At 34.3% G+C, this 20,569-nt stretch overlaps 1 protein-coding gene across 3 annotated transcripts; it reads left to right on the forward strand.

The window, feature by feature from the left end:
- The first annotated feature begins 4,579 nt into the window (after positions 1 to 4,579).
- fhl2a (four and a half LIM domains 2a) lies at positions 4,580 to 17,695 on the forward strand. Of its 3 annotated transcripts, none has more exons than XM_051119969.1 (6): positions 4,580 to 4,706; positions 12,490 to 12,666; positions 12,853 to 13,027; positions 15,715 to 15,884; positions 17,035 to 17,221; positions 17,416 to 17,695. In XM_051119969.1, exons 2-6 carry the CDS (start codon positions 12,511 to 12,513, stop codon positions 17,565 to 17,567), a joined length of 840 nt encoding a protein of 279 aa, XP_050975926.1. In that variant the 5' UTR covers positions 4,580 to 4,706; positions 12,490 to 12,510; the 3' UTR covers positions 17,568 to 17,695. The 3 variants fall into 3 exon arrangements, with proteins under 3 accessions (XP_050975926.1, XP_050975925.1, XP_050975927.1); XM_051119968.1 differs by lacking the exon at positions 4,580 to 4,706 and adding an exon at positions 8,539 to 8,840; XM_051119970.1 differs by lacking the exon at positions 4,580 to 4,706 and adding an exon at positions 8,918 to 9,281.
- Positions 17,696 to 20,569: the final 2,874 nt, after the last annotated feature.

A 20,569-nucleotide genomic window follows, 5' to 3' on the forward strand; every position in this document is an offset into this window, starting at 1 on the left:
ACAGTCTCTCCTCAGATGACATCTTCTAATTATGATTGATTTTCTCCAGAATGCCCCATAACATGCGCTTGATGTGAATACTGAAATTTTATATAAAATCTGCTCATAAACTGATGTAAATAAATAAATAATCTGACCCTGGACCACAAAACCACTCTTAAGTACAATGGGGATAAATGATCAATGTTTCTTTTATGCCAAAAATCATCAGGATATTAAGGAAAGATCAAGTTCCATGATGATTTCATGTACATTTCCTACCATAACTATATAAAAACATTATTATTAGTAGAAATATGCATTGCTAAGAACTTCATTTGGACAAATTTAAAGGCGATTTTCTCAATATTCCGATTTTTTGCACCCTCAGATTCCAGATTTATAAATAGTTGTATCTTGGCCAAATATTGTGCTAACAAACCATACCTCAATGGAAAGCTTATTTATTCAGAGTTAAGATGATGTATAAATCTCAGTTTCAAAAAATGACTGGTTTTGTTGTCCAGGGTCACAAATAAACTTAAAACATTGATTTTAAACATTGAATGTGATAGTTGTGTTGCTGTCTATGCAGGGACAGAAAGCTCTTGGATTTCATCAAAAATATCTTAATTTGTGTTTCAAAGATGAACAAAGGTCTTACAGGTTTGGAACGACATGAGGGTGAGTAATTAATTTTTGTTTGAACAGGCCCTTTAAGCACACTTCTTTTTCATGAGGCGATATTGGTTTGTAATGACAAAAGGATTACTAAAATAAAATACATTTTTAAAACATTTCTTTAGCAACTACATTCATTTCAGAGCATGCTAATATGCATTCTCCTGTTTAATTCATCATCTGAGCACATCTGATGCAGTTTTGAGTCTTGATGATGCCAGTATGGTAGCAACACACATCTAGTTATCTGTTAAGTCAAATGTTAGATTGATGGCAGTGAATATATCCACACTGCATATGAAACACAAGCTGGATGGCTGGTAATATCTTAAGCTTTGAGATGACAGATGTGTTGGGTGTTTGCCGTCATTAGTCCATCTGTTGCTATGATGATGAGATGACTTCCCAAACTCCACATTTGCATCCGATTGAATATCATCCATAATCACTTTCTTTCTACGACAGAGGGAATCCCCAACTGATTTTTCAGTGTTAAATATCACAGCTACTAATAAATCAGCCCAACAGGGGTTGTGTGATGAAACAAATGTGTATAGATGTCTGAAATTGCGTATAGTAGCAGATCTGGATGGGTAGTTCCATGGATCAGGATCACTCCGTAACTGAGAGAGAAAGATAAAGGGAATGGGGGAAGGAGGTGGGGGTGTGCGATTAGAAAGAAGAGAGGTGAGGAGTGAGAGATGGAAAGGTGCAGAAAATAGCTCCACAATACGCTTAGAAACCAAACAAAGGGTCTGTTATCAGGACACATGGAAAACATCCTCAACACAATCCCCTGAAGTGACAGAGAGGTGGAAAGGGACTGAGGGCAAGATTTAGGGTGCAAGTGCATGGTTTTAAAAGGTTAGTTCACCCAAAAATGAAAATTCTGCCATTATTTGCTCACCCTCATGTCGTTCCAAACCTGTAAGACCTTCGTTCATCTTTGCAACACAAATTGAGATATTTTTCATGAAATCCAAGAACTTTCTGACCCTGCATAGACAGCAACACAACTGAAACAATCAAGGCCCAGAAAGGTAGTGAAGACATTATTAAAATAGTCCATGTCACATCAGTTGTTCAACCTTAATTTTATGTACACGCATACGTCCAGTGTTGGGGGTATCGCATTTTAAGTAACGAAAGTTATGTAATCAGATTACTTTTTTCAAGTGACTAGTAAAGTAATGGATTACTTTTTTTTAATTTAAAAGAAAAGATCATTTTTTTTTTCCCCATTGACCGACTGGCAGCTCTCCTGTCCCCATGTTGATGGAAATTGGGAGTAAGTGCAGAGGCGAACTATGAAGAATATGTTAAATAACATATAATGTTAACAAATGAATGTTTTTGCTGTTGATCTTCGATGATCCAATTCAACTGTACTTAATAAGCAAAAATTACTTTAGACTGAAATTAAACTAACAATTTAACCTAACATTTGTGGTTCTTTTTTTATTGCTGAAGAGTTGAACCTTCTTCACCTGCGTTCTGCTGTACAAATGTGAATTCACATTTCCATCAGCCTGAGGCTTATTCATTTCACTTTTGGTGTAAAAGGGCTTTTATGATTGCCAAAAATATAACTTTTTATACTAAGAACAAACAAGCAAGTCCTGCCCAGATTTAAAAAATAATGCAAAAGTAGCACAAAAGTAACATAACCCATTAACTTACATAAAAAGTAACTTAGTAATGTAAAAGTTACTTTTTAGGGAGTAACAAAATATTGTAATGGATTACTTTTAAAGTAATTGTGTCTGACAAGAAAGAGAATAAATTGTTGTATAAAGTCATTATTTTTGTTTTTTCTTGAGCACAATTCAGATATCTTGTTTTGTGTAGAAAAAACAGTCATACAGGTTTGATAAGACATGAGGGTGAGTAAATGATGACAGAATTTAAATTTCTGGGTGAATTCTGACTTTTGTGTCCATTTTAATATTATAAACTGCACTGCAAAACAATTCTGTACAATTTATAGTAAAAAACGGAAGCTGTGGTGTGAATTTTTGCTGTAGAAAATATGGTAGCAACGTTTTAGGTTTTACGGTTTTAACTTACATTTACATTTAAATACCATAATTTCATTTATTTATATAATGTTAATATACCAACCTATGGAAGCACTGAAATCTGTTTTGTACACTGTAAAAAACTAATAAATAATTTGTTACCTGGCTGCCTTCAAATTTTAAGTTCAGTCAACTCCAAAAACATTTATTTAACTTGAAATGTTAAGTTATGCTGATGTGACAACTTAAATATTTGTGTTGATTCAACTTATAATTTTAAGGTAGCTGGGTTACTTACCCAGCTTTAAGTTTAACAAACACAAATATCTAAGTTGTTACTTAGTACAACTTAACATTTCAAGTTGACTAAACTTATTTGACTTGACTGAACTTAAAATTTTAAGGCAGCAGGGTAACAGATTATTTTAAGCTGACTCAGCAAATTGTGTTTTTCACAAATGATAAAAAAAAACAAAGAAACAATTATTTCAACAACAACAAAACCCCATCAAATTTGAAACATAATGCAGGGAATTACAGTTATTCACTGTAAATTATATGTTCTTTTCCGCTTCCAAAAACATTAGACTGTCGTAAAAATTACATCACCTTATATAGTAGGGGATCTTACTGTTAACCATTCAACAGGTTTTTACTGTACCATTTTTACAGTCTTTTTTTTACAGTGTGTGTATGTGCAGAGTAGTAGTATCCTAAAGTCTGAGACCCCTAGATAAAGTGCATCTTGCATTCTTTTCTAATTTAATACAGTTTTTCATTGTACATTATACTGTCAGCATACAATTTAAGTGAAAAAATGAATTAAAAATGGACATGGATTTTAGCTTTTCTTAGCTTTTTACCTTTTTCCTTAATGTCACGTGCATTCAAACCACATGATCCATTATGTCCTAATATGATTTGACAATGTTCCAAAGAGCATCTTGTGCTTCATTGTAAGCAAAAACATTAGTGTACAAATTAGTTTATGTGGTCTGTGTCACAAATTTGTAACCATTTGTAAGAGACCATTTGTAAGCAAACTGTATGTAAAATAACTTCCGTAAGTGCTTTTAGATGGACTTTAAAAACATGTGTTTAATGCAGATTTAAATCTGAAGTAAAGATTCATATCTAAGTTCACATAAAAATCTGTTTTGCCACATGAAAACTGCTTTGATAACAAAAGCTAAAAAACGCCTGTTGAGAGAAGAGGTCTGTAAACATTCTCCAAGTTGTTTGTTTGCTCTGGCTCGCTTCTCTCTCACAAATGCTTGAGGGCTAGAAACGAAGCGAGGGAATAAGACGCAGATGATGAAGACAAGAGTTATTACTATGAAACAGAATGTCTTACATAATATACTTTTGGGTCCAAGCACTTTATTTTCATAAATAGCAATGTGACAATGGCATGTAAAATGCATAGCATCTTTAAAATGTAAGACCGAATACTCTGATACATAAAAATTTCCAGATTTAGACCTGTAGATGAAAAGCCCCCCTTTTTAGATCCTAAATCATAAACCACATCTAGTATTAAAACCATTTTATTTTTGGTTTAAGCTAAACAAAATACATTTGAATTAAGATATACTTCTGAAAATAAGTCTTGTTATCATCATACAGTTTGCCTTTACAAGCATGTTTAAAGGATTTATATTTTTACTGGAAAACAGTAAACAGTAACATTACTGGATTTTTTGTTTAGGTTTACTTCAGCGTTAATGTAATGATCACAAAACTAAATGAGGCCTTAAAAGGACACAGGACTGAAGAGGTAAAAGGGAATGTGTGTATGTGTGTGACTACATACGCAGATGGGCTTTATCTTGTGTGCTGATGCTTTTGGTATTGCTGTGTTGTATTTATAGCTTGTCTTGATAGAAAAAGCCTGCCCAAACCCTACCACTCCAATTAGTCACCCCATAGGTGGAGTAATTTAATCAGGAGAACATACAACCCAAGTCGAGAGCCTCCACGCTCAGTCTGGCCAGACTCTTCACACAGACGGACGGCTCTTCTCCTGCGGTAAGAACCACAGACGCTTGTGTCTATACAGGTAGATTACTAACACCAAATCTCACTTGTGAGCAATGATACAACTACCATCCATCACTAAACCTGTGTTCTATGTCAGAATTACTCACATTTGTGTTGGTATGTGTCATGTCAATACCTCTGTCATAACATCTGCTGTTCTTCTGTCATTTTGCATAGTTTATTGTAGCTATTAGGTAAATATGTTACACCTCTAGACCAAAATATGCAGTTATTCTCCTCAAAACAAAGTTCTAATGCATTATTTCTAAAATGCACAGAGTTACACATTTGTTTTTAAATACTTTCTAATGTAATCTGCCTTTACAGGAATGCTAAACAAAACCCAAACATTTGATTCTACTAACAAACTTCTGCAACAGTAAAGAATTTGTCTCACAGTGGCTCGGTATTGTGTTAACAGGTTGCCATAGCCATTGTATATGACAACCTTAGGTCTTTGACAGCTATAAGTCTCTCTTAAAACATTTATGGTGAAGATAAAAGGCATTTATAGAGTCATGATGGGTGGTCAGACTCTTGTCTCACTCTCTCCATGGATATGGATAGTGCTGGAGGAGGAATGGGGGCGTGAAGGTTGCGTGTGGGGTGCGAACACAAGGTCTTAATCACAGGAGGGTTAGTCTTCCACCCACCTGTCCGGCTTCTCTTTTTAGTGTCGTCTAAAAGCTTTCCGTTTATCCTTCAGAGCCCTGCAGTACTTTTAATTAACATTGTGTGATATGTTTGTGTAATGACACTCGCAAATGTCTCCAAACACAGCTGAGAATTATAAAAAAGAGAGATTAGGGAGATATCAAATCATGCCCAAGAGAAATCTTGTTATATGAGATCAGTTTAGAGCAAGTGTGTTGATGACGAAAATTCAAAAACAAAAGCGTATTAGCTTAAAATGGGTTTTTACACTGTCAAGAATGATTCAGTTGACATACATTGTGAGTTTGACATTGACGATTTAACGTTTTTTAAAGTTTGGGATCAGTAAGAATTGTAATGTTTTTAAAAGAAGTTTCTTATGCTCATAAAGGCTGCATTTATTTGATCAAAAATACAGAGAAAATGTAAAAATTTAAAATAACAGTTTTCTATTTTAATGTACTTTAAACTATAATTCATTTATGTGAAGCAAAGCTGAATTTTCAGCATCATTACTTCAGTCTTCAGTGTCACATGATCGTTCAGAAATCATTTTAATATGCTGATTTACAATATCATAATAATGCTGGAAAACAGTTGTGCTGCTTAATATTTTTAGGACCTGTGATACTTTATTCAGGATTCTTTGTTAAATAAAAAGTTTAAAAAGAACAGTGTTTATTCAAAATAGAAATTTTGTTTTAGTATACAGCGCTATTCAAAAGTTTGGGGTCAGTACATTTTTTCTTTTTTTTTTTTTTAAGAAATTAATATTTTTAATTATCAAGGATGCGTTAAATTGATAAAAAAAAAAAGTGATAGTAAAGGCTTCTATTTTGCATAAATGCTATTCTTTGTAACTATTTATTCTTCAAAGAATAAAAAAAAGTATCACAGGTTCTGGAAAAAAAGATTATAACTGATAATAAATCAGCATATTAATAATTTCTGAAGGATCATGTGACACTGAAGACTGCAGTAATGGCTAATGAAAATCCAGCTCTACGTCACAGAAATAAATAATACATGGAACATGATCTTTGCTTAATATCCTAATGATTTTGGGCATAAAAGAAAAACGATAATTTTGACCCATGCAATATATTTTTGGCTACTGCTACAAACATACCTGTGCTACTTAGGACTGGTTTTGTGGTCCAGGGTCACATATTAAAATAGGAAACCAGTATTTGAATCTGCAATAACATTTCACAATATTGCTGTTTTTCTCTTTTTTTATCAAATAAATGCAGCCTTAATGAGCATAAGAGACTCTATTAAAAATATTCAAAATTGTGCTGATCCCAAACTTTTGAATGGCAGTGTACATGCTTGTCCATCTTTAAATCTTTAAATGAATTATTGCACAACTACCACCAAACTTGCTTGAATTAATGTAGTCTTGTCAAATTTTACAGCGTAGTTACAGGCAATTATAGTCAGGATACTGTATTTACTGGATTGAAGATTTGAGACTGTTTTAGGGCAATAAAGACAAATAAGATTAGAATAACAAGATTTACTTTTACAACATAAGAAGAAACTGAAGAATGAACTGTGGATGAACCCAAGTACAATTATTTAGATCTACACTCTTAAAAATAAAGGTGCTTTAGAAGGTGATGCCATAGAAGAACCATTTGTGTTTCCACAAAGAACCATTCAGTCTATTTCTTAACTTTTTATAATCTGAAGAACCTTCTATTGCCACAAAGTTCCTTTTGTGAAACAGAAAGGTTCTTCAGATGTTAAAGGTTCTTTATGGAACCATTTAGACAGAAGAGGTTCTTCTATAGCATCGTGAAGCACCTTTACTTTTAAGAGTGTACTGCATCATATTTTAGAAATGCTAACAATTTCTCTCCAAACAATGTCATCTTTAGGTGGCTTTAGCACATCAGTGTTGTTACCAGTGTTGGGGAAAGTTACTTTTAAAAGTAATGCATTACAATATTGCGTTACTCCATAAAAAAAATAGCTAATTATGTTACTTTTTGTGGAAACTAATGCGTTACATTACTTTTGCGTTACTTTTACATTACTTTTTAAATCTGGGCAGGGCTTGCTTGTTTGTTTTTAATATAAAACATTCAATTTTTAGCAAATGTAAAAGCCCTTTCACACCAAAAAGTGAAAGAAAAAAGCCTAAGGCTGAAGGAAAAGTAAATTCACGTTTGTACAGTAGAACTGTAGGAGAAGGAAGTTCAACACTTTTCAGCAATGAGAAAAATGAAGCACGAATGTTAGTTAATCTAAAGTAAGTTTTGCTTATTAGTATGGTGGAACTGCATCAACAAAGGTCAGCAGTAAAGACATTGGTTAATAAAATGGGATTAAATACATAAAGGAAACAAAAAGTAACTATTTTCTTGGAAATTAAAAAGTAATGCGTTACTTTACTAGTAATCTGATTACGTAACTCGCATTACTTGTAATGCATTACTCCCAACACTGGTCGTTATCAAATCAAGACTTATTGAATGATATCTTTTTTTTTTGTTTGTTTGTTTTGCTTCTAAGTTGTAGGTACTGTACATTTCAAAAAACAGCCCTGAATTTGGAGGCTTATTGAAGTGGTTCTCAACCAGAGGGCCTTGATGCCTTAAATTAAGATGACATTACAAAACAAACATTAAGGCAAAACAGCTAAACTGAAGAACCAGTTTCCTTTGAACTACCAGGTTCCCACAGGCTTGGAAAACCACTGGTTTACAGCAATCACAGATTGAGTAATTGATAAAGCATTTCAGCAAACTTGGACCAAACATTACAAAACATTTTTGTTTATGTGTTCTGTGTCAAACCAAGGCCAGATTTTGTCTAGTTCAGTATGATGGAAGCAAAAGTGTTGAAAAACCAAAAACTGAAAACATATTAGTATTTAGAGACATGGTATTCAACAGACTATTCATTCAAAAAATGTCTTGACCAGTCATGGTCAGGCTTGAGCTTAGAGCCATGGACAACCTATTTTCACAAGAAAATATGGTCAGAATAACCTGCAGTATGCTATTTTGATTGTGTGAAAAGACGTAGAAGGAAACTAATGGAAAGAATTGAGATGGCTTGCCAGTTGGATGGAGAAAGGGAGAAAGCCTGAAGAAGTGAGACAGCAGAAAAGGGCAAGACAAACAGGAAGCAGAGGAGGGGGGAGTGAAGGACTGACTGTGCAAGTCAAAGAATTTTCGTAGAAGGATTTTAAGCAAGAGAGCCGCTTCTCCTGGTTTCCATCTGCTGCCTTTTATGGTAAAACAGTGAAGGGGGATTTGGTGTAGTAGTGAAGCCCGGGCTGGACGAGGGCTCAGTTCGACACGCTCACGAAGGGGCTGAGGAGCAGGCAGAGAGCGTGCGTTTGGGACACTGGGGACCCCTGAGGTGGTGGCACAGAGTGAGGCAGCACGCAGCATCACAGGGCTCATGGGAACAATACTCAGAGAGGTTTAACAGGTCCAGGACTCATACAGCTGCGTGAGTAGATGGCATTCTGTTATCAAGAATAATTTAGAAGAAATCACAATCTCTCTTTCAATAAACTTCACACGCGATACACACTGGACGCCAGCGTTTCTTCGAATGATTTGGTTGAGGTCCGTTTTAGAATCAGACCAATGTTAGAAGTATGTGGTATTAGAGGAAAGATGGATTATTGTCAGGAAAAAGTCCATTCATAGTGATGTTTGTAGGTAATCGCATCCATGCCAGGAGAGGCACATTTAGGTACGCACACTAACACATGCTGATACACAATATAATGGCTGACAGCTGGAGGTGAGATAACAAGCTGGTTACGATGCTATGATGTACTACACTGTGGAATTCCAGCATGCTCCATCCAGCACTGGGAATGACTGATCATTGTTACCCATGCAGAGAGTGAATTTCACTGACGCTTGAGCTCCTCATAATATGGTTAGCAACATCTGATATCTCCTTTATCACTATAAACCCTCATCTGTTAATAATTTTCTTTCTTTTGTTCGTTCTTTTCTTTCTTTCTTTCTTTCTTCTTTTTTATTCAACCTTTTTCTTTCTTTTTTAACTATTACCGTATGAATTAAATCAGTAAAGAAAAGGAGTTTATTCAACGGACTCCTTAAACACTAAGACATATTTATAAAACCTTATCTGTTAATAACTTTCTTTCGTTCTTTCTTTTTCTTTCTTTCTTTCTTTCTTTCTTTCTTTCTTTCTTTCTTTTTTTCTTTTTTATTCAACATTTTTTTTTTTTTTTTTTTACTATTATTATATAAATTAAATCAGTAAAGAAGAAGCTGATGAGGAGTTTAATGTTAAAGTGTTGCTAAATGTATGAAATATGCTCCAAAAATGTGAGACCACTTGCAAAACTGCCTATAATTTTCTCAATTGTATTATTATCATAACAAATTTGAGTGAGAAGTGAAATGTATGTATGTATTTATTTTAACTAAAACCATAAAATACATAATAAAAACATGAACAGAAATAAAAGTTTGAAGTACTAATATAACTTATAAGAACAAAAAACAAAAACAAAAAAACTAATTAAAGTAACTAACTAAAAAACTAAGAGTAAACCAAAATTCAAACTATAAACTATACAGAGATACTTAGAAATTATAAGCACAATACTACTAAAACTTTAAAATGAAATGAAAAACAGAAAATAAAATTCTAATTGAAAAATCTAATAAAATTTAATTTAAAATATTCATTACAAATAGAACAGCATATCAATAATAATTAAAATGTTGCACGTTACAAAATGTATAAAATGGGCTCCAAAAGTCTGAGACCCCTAGTAAAATTGGCTATAATTTTCTCAGTTTCTCAGTTATTATTATAGCAAATTGGAGTTAGAAGTGGAATGGGAAAAATAAATTTATAAATATATATATACATACAGTCATGACCAAAAATATCGGCACCCTTCCAATTCTGCCAGGAAATGCAACACATGTCTCAGAAAATTGTTCCAATTGCAAATGTTTTGGTATTCACATGCTTATTGTTTTTGTTTGCACTGCAACAAAACAAAAAACAAACAAACAAACAAAAAAAACAGAAGAAAAAACAATCTTGATAAAATTTCACACAGAACTCAAAAATGGACTGGACAAAATTATTGGCACCTTGTCAAAATTGTAAGAAAAAAATTGTTTTTCAAGCATGTGATGCTCCTGTAATTTGTATTTAGACACACCAGTGGCAAGTAATAGGTGTGGGCAATATAGTAATCACACTTGCAACCAGTTAAAAATGGAGAAAAGTTGATACAACCTTTGTGTTGTGTGTCACACTGAGCATGGAGAAACGAAAGACGTGTAAAGAGTTGCCTGTAAATTTGAGAGAAAAAATTGTGGAAAAACATGGACAATCTCAAGGCTACAAGTCCATCTCCAGAGATCTTAATGTTCCTGTGTCCACTGTGCGCAATATCATCAAGAGGTTTACAGCCCATGGCACTGTAGCTAACCTCCCTGGACGTGGACGGAAGAGCAAAATTAATGAAAAATGACAACGAAGGGTTGTTCAAATGGTGGATAAAGAACCTCGATTAACTTCCAAACAAATTCCAGCTGATCTGCAGACACAGGGTACAACAGTGTCAGCTCACACTATCTGTCACCATCTGAATGAAAAGGGACACTATGGTAGGAGACCCAGGAGGACACCACTGCATAAAAAAAAAAAACTGGAGTTTGCCAAAACTTATGTGACAAAACCACAGTTCTTCTGGGAGAACATAGTGTTTTGGTAAAGGACATCATGGCACTGTTTACAGAAAAAGAAAAGAAAAAGAACACCGTCCCTACAGTCAAACATGGTGGAGGTTCAAATGTTTTGGGGTTGCTTTGCTGTTTCTGGCACTGGATGCCTTGATTGTGTGAATGGTATAATGAAATTGCCAAAAGATTACCAAAGAATTTTGGGGCGCAACATAGTGGTCAGTGTCAAAAAGTTCAGTCTCCACCAGAGGTCATGGGTCTTCCAGCAGGACAAAACACACTTCAAAAAGCACTCAGGAAACAAAGCGCTGGAGAGTTCTAAAATGGCCAGCAATGAGTCCAGATCTGAATCTCATAGAACATCTGTGGGGAGATCTCAAAGTTGGGAGAAGGCATCCTTCAAATCTGAATGACCTGGAGCAGTTTGCAAAAGAAGAGTGGTCCAAAATTCCAGCAGAGAGGTGTGAGAAACTCATTCATGGTTACAGGAAGCAATTGATTTCAGTAAATTTTTCCAAAGGAGTGCTACCAAATATTAAGTTAAGGGTGTGAATAATATTGTCCAGTGCATTTTTTGGGTTCTGTGTGGGATTCAGATTTGTGTTGTTCCAATGCAAACAAAAAAAAATAAACATGTGAGTACCAAAACATTTGCAACTGCAACAATTTTCTGAGAGAAGGGTTGCATTTTCTGACAGAATTGCAAGGGGCCGATATTTTTGGCCATGACTATATATATATATATATATATATATATATATATATATATATATATATATATGTGTATGTATGTATATACACACACATTCAAACCAAAATTTATTCAGACACCTTCAACATATCTCACATTATCACAGTTTATTTGCTATAGTTTAGAAAATGGTAATAAAATATGACAAAACCTCAAGAGTTAAACTGTGACAGAACAAATTAATCTTGATAATGTCAGATAACTTTGATAGAATGTTATGTAACAAAACATGGTCAGGTCACAATGTGTCTGAAGAATTTCTGGTTGACAGAAATTGACAGAAAAATATTGAAACAGAAAATCCAATTTAAAATATTAATAATAAATATAACAGCATATCAAATCTAAAATAGCACTGCTTTATTGATGCATGAATTCCACAAGTAAAACCTTATGATCATGTTTTTCAGCATGATTTAAGATGATTACTCAATTTCAGAATCATTGTATAAATAAATATATATATATATAATATTCCGTTTATTTACAGGTTACAAGACTTGTGGACCCCACTGTATATTAAAAATAGAAATCTGAATATCACAAGGCTCAGTAGTTAATGATGGTTTGAGCCAAATACTTATCAACAGAGATTACAATCATCTTAGAGGTTCTAGCACTTTCTCACATCTCCCCATGCACATCCTCTCTCCCGCAGGACTGAAAGGCAGAAGTAAAGATGACAGAGCGTTATGACTGCCACTACTGCAAGGAGTCTCTGTTTGGGAAGAAGTATGTCCTTCGTGAGGAAAACCCATACTGTGTGAAGTGCTATGAGAGTCTGTACTCCAACACCTGTGAGGAGTGCAAGAAACCCATCGGCTGCAACAGCAGGGTAACATCACTTCATCTACTTACAGTGCCATGTATGAAGCTACATAAAACCAGCCAATTGAAAAAGAGCTTGCAGATCTGGAAAGTGCATCAGATGGTCATCAAACTGACTTTAGATGGTTCATAGGTACTTTTCAATCTCTAATTCAACCAAAGCTGACATCAAAAATCTCTTTTGATGCTTTAGGATCTGTCCTACAAGGACCGTCACTGGCACGAGGACTGTTTTCACTGCTTCCAGTGCAAGCGCTCACTGGTGGACAAGCCTTTCTCCACCAAAGACGAGCAGCTGCTGTGCACCGAGTGCTATTCTAATGAGTACTCCTCCAAATGCCATGAGTGCAAGAAGACCATCATGCCTGGTAAGAGATTTTGTGGGAGGAACCATTATCTCATATCAGTAGATGTATTTTTTTATCCACATACACTGCCATAAAAACATAATCATTCATTCAGAGACACATTCTTTCCATTAAAGCAAAAGAAAGCTGCTTCCTTTCACACTGAGTCGATCTTTGCCCAGATCTTGTGAAGAAAGAGCAACTGTCATTAGACAGATATATTACAGGCCCATCATGACGTCAAGTTATCGGCTCAACTGGTAATAAATATTCATTCATAAATTTTCAAAGACAGGCCCTCATGACCATGTAAAAATGTCACACTCTTATTAACCCATTAGGTTTTATGATCAACCATCCCTTTTTTAATATTGATCAATCAAAATGAATAGATGGAAGCAAGGTTGGATTTATTATATGTGTAGATTAAAGCTGTTTAATTGATGTGATTCAGTTTGTGCTCACAGTCCTGTGGAATGTTCCAGCTCTCACTGAGTGAAACTTAATATTTCAAATCTGGAGCACATGGACTTATAAGATATGAGCCAGACGTTTTAAAACAATGAAACTCTGTGCTATGTCTGTTTACTCCACTGGTGTTTATTGAGCTTTCGTCTAAATGTGATGAAGAAGAAATTATGCTTCATCATCTTAACAGCTAAGCTTTCCTGTTACATTACAGATAATAAAGAGAGTACTGTAAACCTGATAACAATTATGTATCATCTGTGTCTGATAAGACTATATACAATAAATATGTTGTCCTGGAATGATAATTCATATGTTCATATAAAATATGGCATAAACTTTGCAAATTGTAAACATTTGTAATTTTACTATCAATTAAAAAAATACAAATAGGCCACTTAGTCATTTAAATATGACCAAAGGCCTATTTTTGCAAACAAGAAAAAAAGGACAAATAAAATAAATAATCAAATAACGAAATGATATTAAATCCACATGTTTGTATGAATAATGCCAGATGAAGACCCAGTTTGGGTCAAATGTTGGGGTCAAGTTTTTTTAGATCATGAATTCATAAATTCATTTGCATTCAACCATAAAAGTAACTCAAAACTGTATTTGTCCACACATACATTACTAATTCAAAGGCTTGAAATACTTAACATTTTCTTTTACTAAAGGATGCATTACATTTATAATGTCTTCACATAAACATCTATTTTTAATAAATGCTGTTCTTTTGAACTTTCTTTCCATCAAAGATTAGAAGGAAATATTAATATTAAGAAATATTAAACATTGATCATAATAATCTTCTTGAGCATCAAATCAGCATATTAGAATGATTTCTGAAGAAACATGTGGCTCTGAGAACTGGAGTAATAATTCTGTTACACTGACTTTAATTTCTGTTTTGCTATATAGGGCCCTTTGAAATCTATTTTATTTTTTCATACAACTTACACACTTTAATAGCTATTTTTTTCAAAGTTTAACAAAAATATAATGTCTAAGGCTCTATGAAATGCGCTTTAGTTTTTGTTGTTGTTTGAATTTTAATAAACAAAAGCATCTCTAACTAATTAATTAAAAAATTCCCAGCTAACAATTTTTGGTTCCCAGAACGTTCCCAAGAATGTTCCTTATTGGTTAGCCAGGAAAGCTTTCTTAACGTAAATAGAATGTTCCCTGTAGGTTAGGGGAACGTTCTATTTACGTTAAGAAAACTTTTCTGGCTAACCAATAGGGAACATTCTATTTATGTTCCTAGAAGGTTCCCAAAAACTCCTCTGAAGGTTGCCAGAACGTTCTCCTAACCTTTTCACTCTGATACCTGATTCTGTCACAGTTTCTTAAAGTTAAACTGAACTTTTACCTTTACGTTTCTGTTTGTAGGCCTTTTTTAATATGACGATAGTTTTTCTCAAGTGAAAGTGACTCTCAGAGCACTTCTAAAAATTATGTTTATGTGTTTATGTACTCATATATGAGGTGGAAAACACGGCAAGCGCTTTAGTATGTATGTAGTAAATGAAACCGTGCATCTGTGCCGTTCACACAGAGACACGCAAAACATGCAGGATTCATATTTAAATAGTCGTTTCGCAGCTTAATATTCACAGACACTTGTCCACATTGCTTTTTGATTTTTGTTTTTGTTAACTGAAATAAAGTGAACTGACCTTCTTGATTTATTCATCCCAAATTTGTCAAATCCCATGACATTCCATGTTATACAGTAAATTCCATTTTATACTCATATATACGCATAGAACTAGTATCATAACCTAAGTAACATAACCTGATATCTGGACAAGGACATACACTCTTAAGAATAAAGGTGCTTCATGATACCATAGAAGAAACTTTTTTGTCTAAATGGTTCCACAAAGAACCTTTAACATCTGAAGAACCTTTCTATTTCACAAAAGGTTCTTCGTGGCGAAAGAAGGTTCTCCAGATTATATATATATATATATATATATATATAAAAAAGATGATTCTTTAAAGAACCTTTGACTGAATGGTTCTTTGTGAAACCAAAATTTATGTCACTGCTGTGAAGAACCTTTTAAAGCACCTTTATTTTTAAGTGTATATACCACCTTCTTCCATCTTTCATTATAGTTTTACAATATGTACTTTGAGTGTTACGGATCTCAGTATCATTTTAACATGCTTCACTTCATAAGCAGACTGTTGTTGTATTTGGTATAAGATGGCTCTCTTTTCTCCCTCAGGCTCCAGGAAGATGGAGCATAAAGGAAACAGCTGGCATGAGACCTGCTTTACCTGCCAGCGCTGCCAGCAGCCAATTGGCACCAAGAGCTTCATCCCCAAAGACAACCATAACTACTGCGTGCCCTGCTACGAAAAGCAGTTTGCCATGCAGTGTGTTCACTGCAAGAAGGTAGAGTTCAAGTAAAGAGTTGAAGTAACCAGTGTTGGGGAAAGTTACTTTTAAAAGTAATGCATTACAATATTGAGTTCCTAAAAAGTAACTAATTACGTTACTTAGTTACTTTTTATGGAAAGTAATGCGTTACTTTACTTTTGCGATACGTTTTATATCTGGGCAGGGCTTGCTTGTTTGTTTTTAATATAAAAAGTTCTATTTTTGGCAAATGTAAAAGGATTTTCACACCAAAAGCCTCAGGCTTTGAGAAAAGTAAATTCACATCTGTACAGTAGATCGCAGAAGAAAAAAATGTCAACTCTTCAGCAATAAAAATAAAAAGGAAAATAAATGTTAGATTATCTTGAGTATTTTTTGCTTATTAGTATGGTTGAATTGGATCATCGAAGGTTGGCAGCAAAGACATCGGTTAATAAAATGGGATTAAATGTATAAAGAATATTTAAATTATTTAACATATTTAATTATTGCAGGTTTGTGTAATATTCTTCACTGTTTTTATTCACTTTGAGGAATACTGAATTTGATTTTTGTGAGTGAGATAAATTGATGCATGTTCACATTTATTCTAGAACTAACGTCTTACTCCCAATTTCTCTCAACATGGGGACAGGAGAGCCTTTAATCAATAAATGGGAGGAAAAGTAACTGGCATTACTTATTTGAAAAAAGTAACTCAGATATTTCTTGTCAATTAAAAAGTAATGCATTACTTTACTAGTTACTTGGAAAAAGAAATAATATTACGTAACTCACGTTACTTGTAATACGTTACCCCCAATGAACTACAACAAACTAGGCTTCAGGGATTACACATGCAGACTAAAAGTACATGAAACTTTTATTAAAAAGAAGATTTAATTTTGCCATTACTATGACAGGACAGAGCAAAGTGGAAGAGAGATAAGAGGGGATCGAGAAAAGTCCTCGAGTCAGGATTGTGTTGATGCACAGAATGGCAGAATTTTCATTTTTGGGTGAACTATACTTCATGATTCCAGAGTGAAACAGTGTTTCATGCAGTCACAAAATCAAGCTATTCTATGCATACAGTTAATCTGCATACTGTATAGTGCAGAAATAGTAGGGAAGCATGTTATTCTGATCATAGTCAATGTCTTCATCTCCTTCCTTGTCTGTGTAGCCCATCACCACTGGCGGTGTGACGTACCATGACCAGCCGTGGCATAAGGACTGTTTCTTGTGCACTGGCTGTAAGCAGCAGCTGTCTGGACAGCGCTTCACCTCTCGTGATGACTTTGCCTACTGCCTTAACTGCTTCTGCAACTTGTATGCCAAGAAATGTGCCTCCTGCACCACCCCCATCAGTGGTATGTACAAACCAACAAACAGATCTACAAATAGAAATAGCTTTTATACAGAATTTCCTCAATTCCAAGTCTACTCTTGAATATAAATCGGTGGTGTTTTGTTAGCTAAAGCAACCTTCAACCTCAACTCAAAAAGCTTTAATCTAAAATCTCTTTGTTGCCAATGCTCATAACATGTTTGTCATCACACATAGGACTCGGAGGAAGCAAGTACATCTCCTTTGAGGAGCGCCAGTGGCACAACGACTGTTTCAACTGCAAGAAGTGCTCAGTGTCTCTGGTGGGCAGAGGCTTCCTCACCGAGAGAGATGACATCCTGTGTCCTGAGTGTGGCAAAGACATCTGAAAGAGTGCATAGAAAAATTCAAGCATGCATGACAGTTAAAATGTTAAACCAAAGTATTGGCAAAGCATGAAACAGTGTGAGCAATGAAAACTTTTAGGTACTCCATGGAAACATAGTAAACGTTGTAGTGAAGATTATAATAGTGTATGTATAGCAAGAGGCTTTTTTCAGGAGAGTTATTTGAGCTTGCTTTAACTTGAAGACTGAGAAAAGAACTGATCCTAAAGATTAAATGTGAGGATAATAACTATTATTATCTCTTTTAAATGTCTAACTGGCTTTCTGAAGTATTGCATAACCCATATCTTAACTTGCAGAAATGTATTTTGGTCTTTTTGTGTATCTAACAGTTAAGGATGAATTCTAAATAAAGTACATTTAATGCAATATCAATAAAGCTTTTTAAAACAAATAGACTACATGTTGTTTTTTGTTTCTCTAACTGAATGTTTGTTTCTCGAACTGGGCTGTTGCACTAGCAAGCCCTCAGTACTGATCTAATAATAAAATAAGACAATAGAGCCACCTAGTGTCCATGCAAATCAATGTGCATCCTCCTATCAGGGCATATGCAAAATATATTTTGTCAGTTTATCAATCATGATTGTAAAATATTATGCATTAATGCTTGACATGAGTTCCACAAACAGACATAAATAGTGCCTAGGTATGAATGAAGTGGGCTGAGTGCATGTCCAGAGAAGGTACAGTTGGAACTTAGACAACAGGTGGTCCAGAAACCACTTGGTTACATAATACACTTCATTTGTATCATTTTATGGTTTTGATGACCTAGTTCTGATTACTGTTTTCATCACTTTACAATAAGCAAGTATATTCAAGTATATTCAAACTTTTGAGAGGTGGTGCATATTGTCCTCTCGGACAAAAACCTTATAAGCAACTGCATGGAAAACAAGCACCTCTAATAAGAGGCAGTGGAGTGTTTGAAAGCGGAATAGAGAGAGACACAAGTGAGAGATGAGTGAGAGAATGAGCGAGCTGATAAAGAGACCAAGTGAAATGATAAAGAGAGTGTGAGATGACACGAGTGAAAGAGAACAAAGTGGAAGTCCTGTGAGCTCTGACTGGAGATAACAGACTTACAAAGGAACAAGACGATGCTGGAACGATGGGACGGACAAATCTAGCAGCACAACATGAGCCACAATTATGGAAAACACACAAAAATGACTTTTCGCACTCTACAAATTATGACCACTAGGGTTTTTATTGTCAGGAAATTCCTGCTTAAACCTGGATCAAGAACAACCAGGGTTGTTCACCATTCAGAAGTCAATGTCATTTAAATTCATTCTTTAAAACTTAAAAAACCGTTGGTGAATTTGAAACGAATAATTGTCATTCAAATTTACTGTTCAAAAGCTTATGGTTAGTTGTTTTTTAGAATGCAATAAACTGAATAAAAGTGACAGCAAAAACTTTTATGTGACCCATAACCCTTGAATAAATAAGCTTTCCATTGATGTATGGTTTGTTAGGATAGGACAATGTTTGGCCGAGATACGACTAGTTGAAAATCTAGACTCTGAGGGTGCAAAAAATCTAAATACTGAGAAAATCGCCTTTAAAGTTGTCCAAATGAAGTTCTTAGAAATGCATATTATATTACTAATCAAAAATTAAGTTTTGATATATTTACAGTAGTAAAATTACAAAACATCTTAATGGAACATGAACTTTACTTCATATCCTAATGATTTTTAGCATAAAAGAAAAATCAATATTTTTGACCCATACAATGTATTTTTGGCTATTGCTAGAAATATATGCTACTTAAGACTGGTTTTGTGGTCCAGGGTCACATATATAAAGATTTCACATTTATAATGTTACAAAAGATGATTTATTTGAAATAATTGCCGTTGTTTTGGACTTTCTACTCATCAAAGAAAGACAAAAAAAAAAAAAAACACTTTTCTCAACACTGATAATAAGTAATGCTTCTTGAGCAGCAAAACAGCATATTACTGTAGAATGATTTCAGAAAGATCAGAAGTATGTGTTAATGAAAAAACTGGATTAATGACGCTGAAAATTCGGCTTTGCATCACAGGATTAAATAAAACTTTTATAATTTTGCTGCTTTATTGCATTAAATGCAAAACAACCCCTACCAACCCCAATAGTAGTGTACATGTAACAAAGTAGGACATGGAATTCCTATAACACATATTTAATAAATAAATTTCAGTTTGACTGATCCAGTATAAAAAGGGACATATTATGCCCCTTTTTATAATATGTAATATAAGTCTCTGGTGTCCCCAAAATGTGTCTGTTAAGGTTCAGCTCAAAATACCTCACAGATCTTTTATTATAGCTTGTCAAATTTGCCCTTTTTTGGATGTGATCAAAATCATGCTGTTTTCGAGTGTGTACCTTTAAATGCAAATGAGCTGCTGCTCTCTGGAAAGAGGGCGGAGCCTTTACAGCTTGCTCTTCATACCAACAACAAAACGAGAATTTCACGCAGCCAAAATGTTAGAAATTTATAATGAAAAATGCATACAGTTATCATTTCCAGGATAAAGCTAACAATAGTGTTTTCACATGGAACCATTAATCGGACATATTGGCGGCACTGAATGAAAACAATGCCACTGAACCTAACAAAACTTGCATATTTTGCTGGTTATTTCTGCTGAAAATGATCAATTATTGTCATGGTTTGGGCTGTACTAATCGGTTGGACTAGGAAAAACATTTGGAGTACTACAGATTGTCAAAAAAGATAACCAATCAAGAAAAAGAAAGCAGAAAACTGTCTAAGAAACAAAAGCATTTGTGGTTGGCCAAACTGAACCAGGTTTTCCAGGGCAAGAATCTTGACAACATTTGCGTTTGTTCTAATTACTTCTGGTCAGGTATGTGAATATTAGGCTAATATCTTGATTAATACTGCATATCTTTACCACCTATTAACTTTAGTTTGTCAAAATATTGCTACTAAGTCCTTCTCTCACCGTATTCAGTAGTAC

The sequence above is a fragment of the Labeo rohita genome, chromosome 9, assembly GCF_022985175.1.
Source record: "Labeo rohita strain BAU-BD-2019 chromosome 9, IGBB_LRoh.1.0, whole genome shotgun sequence".
Taxonomy (NCBI): Eukaryota; Metazoa; Chordata; class Actinopteri; order Cypriniformes; family Cyprinidae; genus Labeo; species Labeo rohita.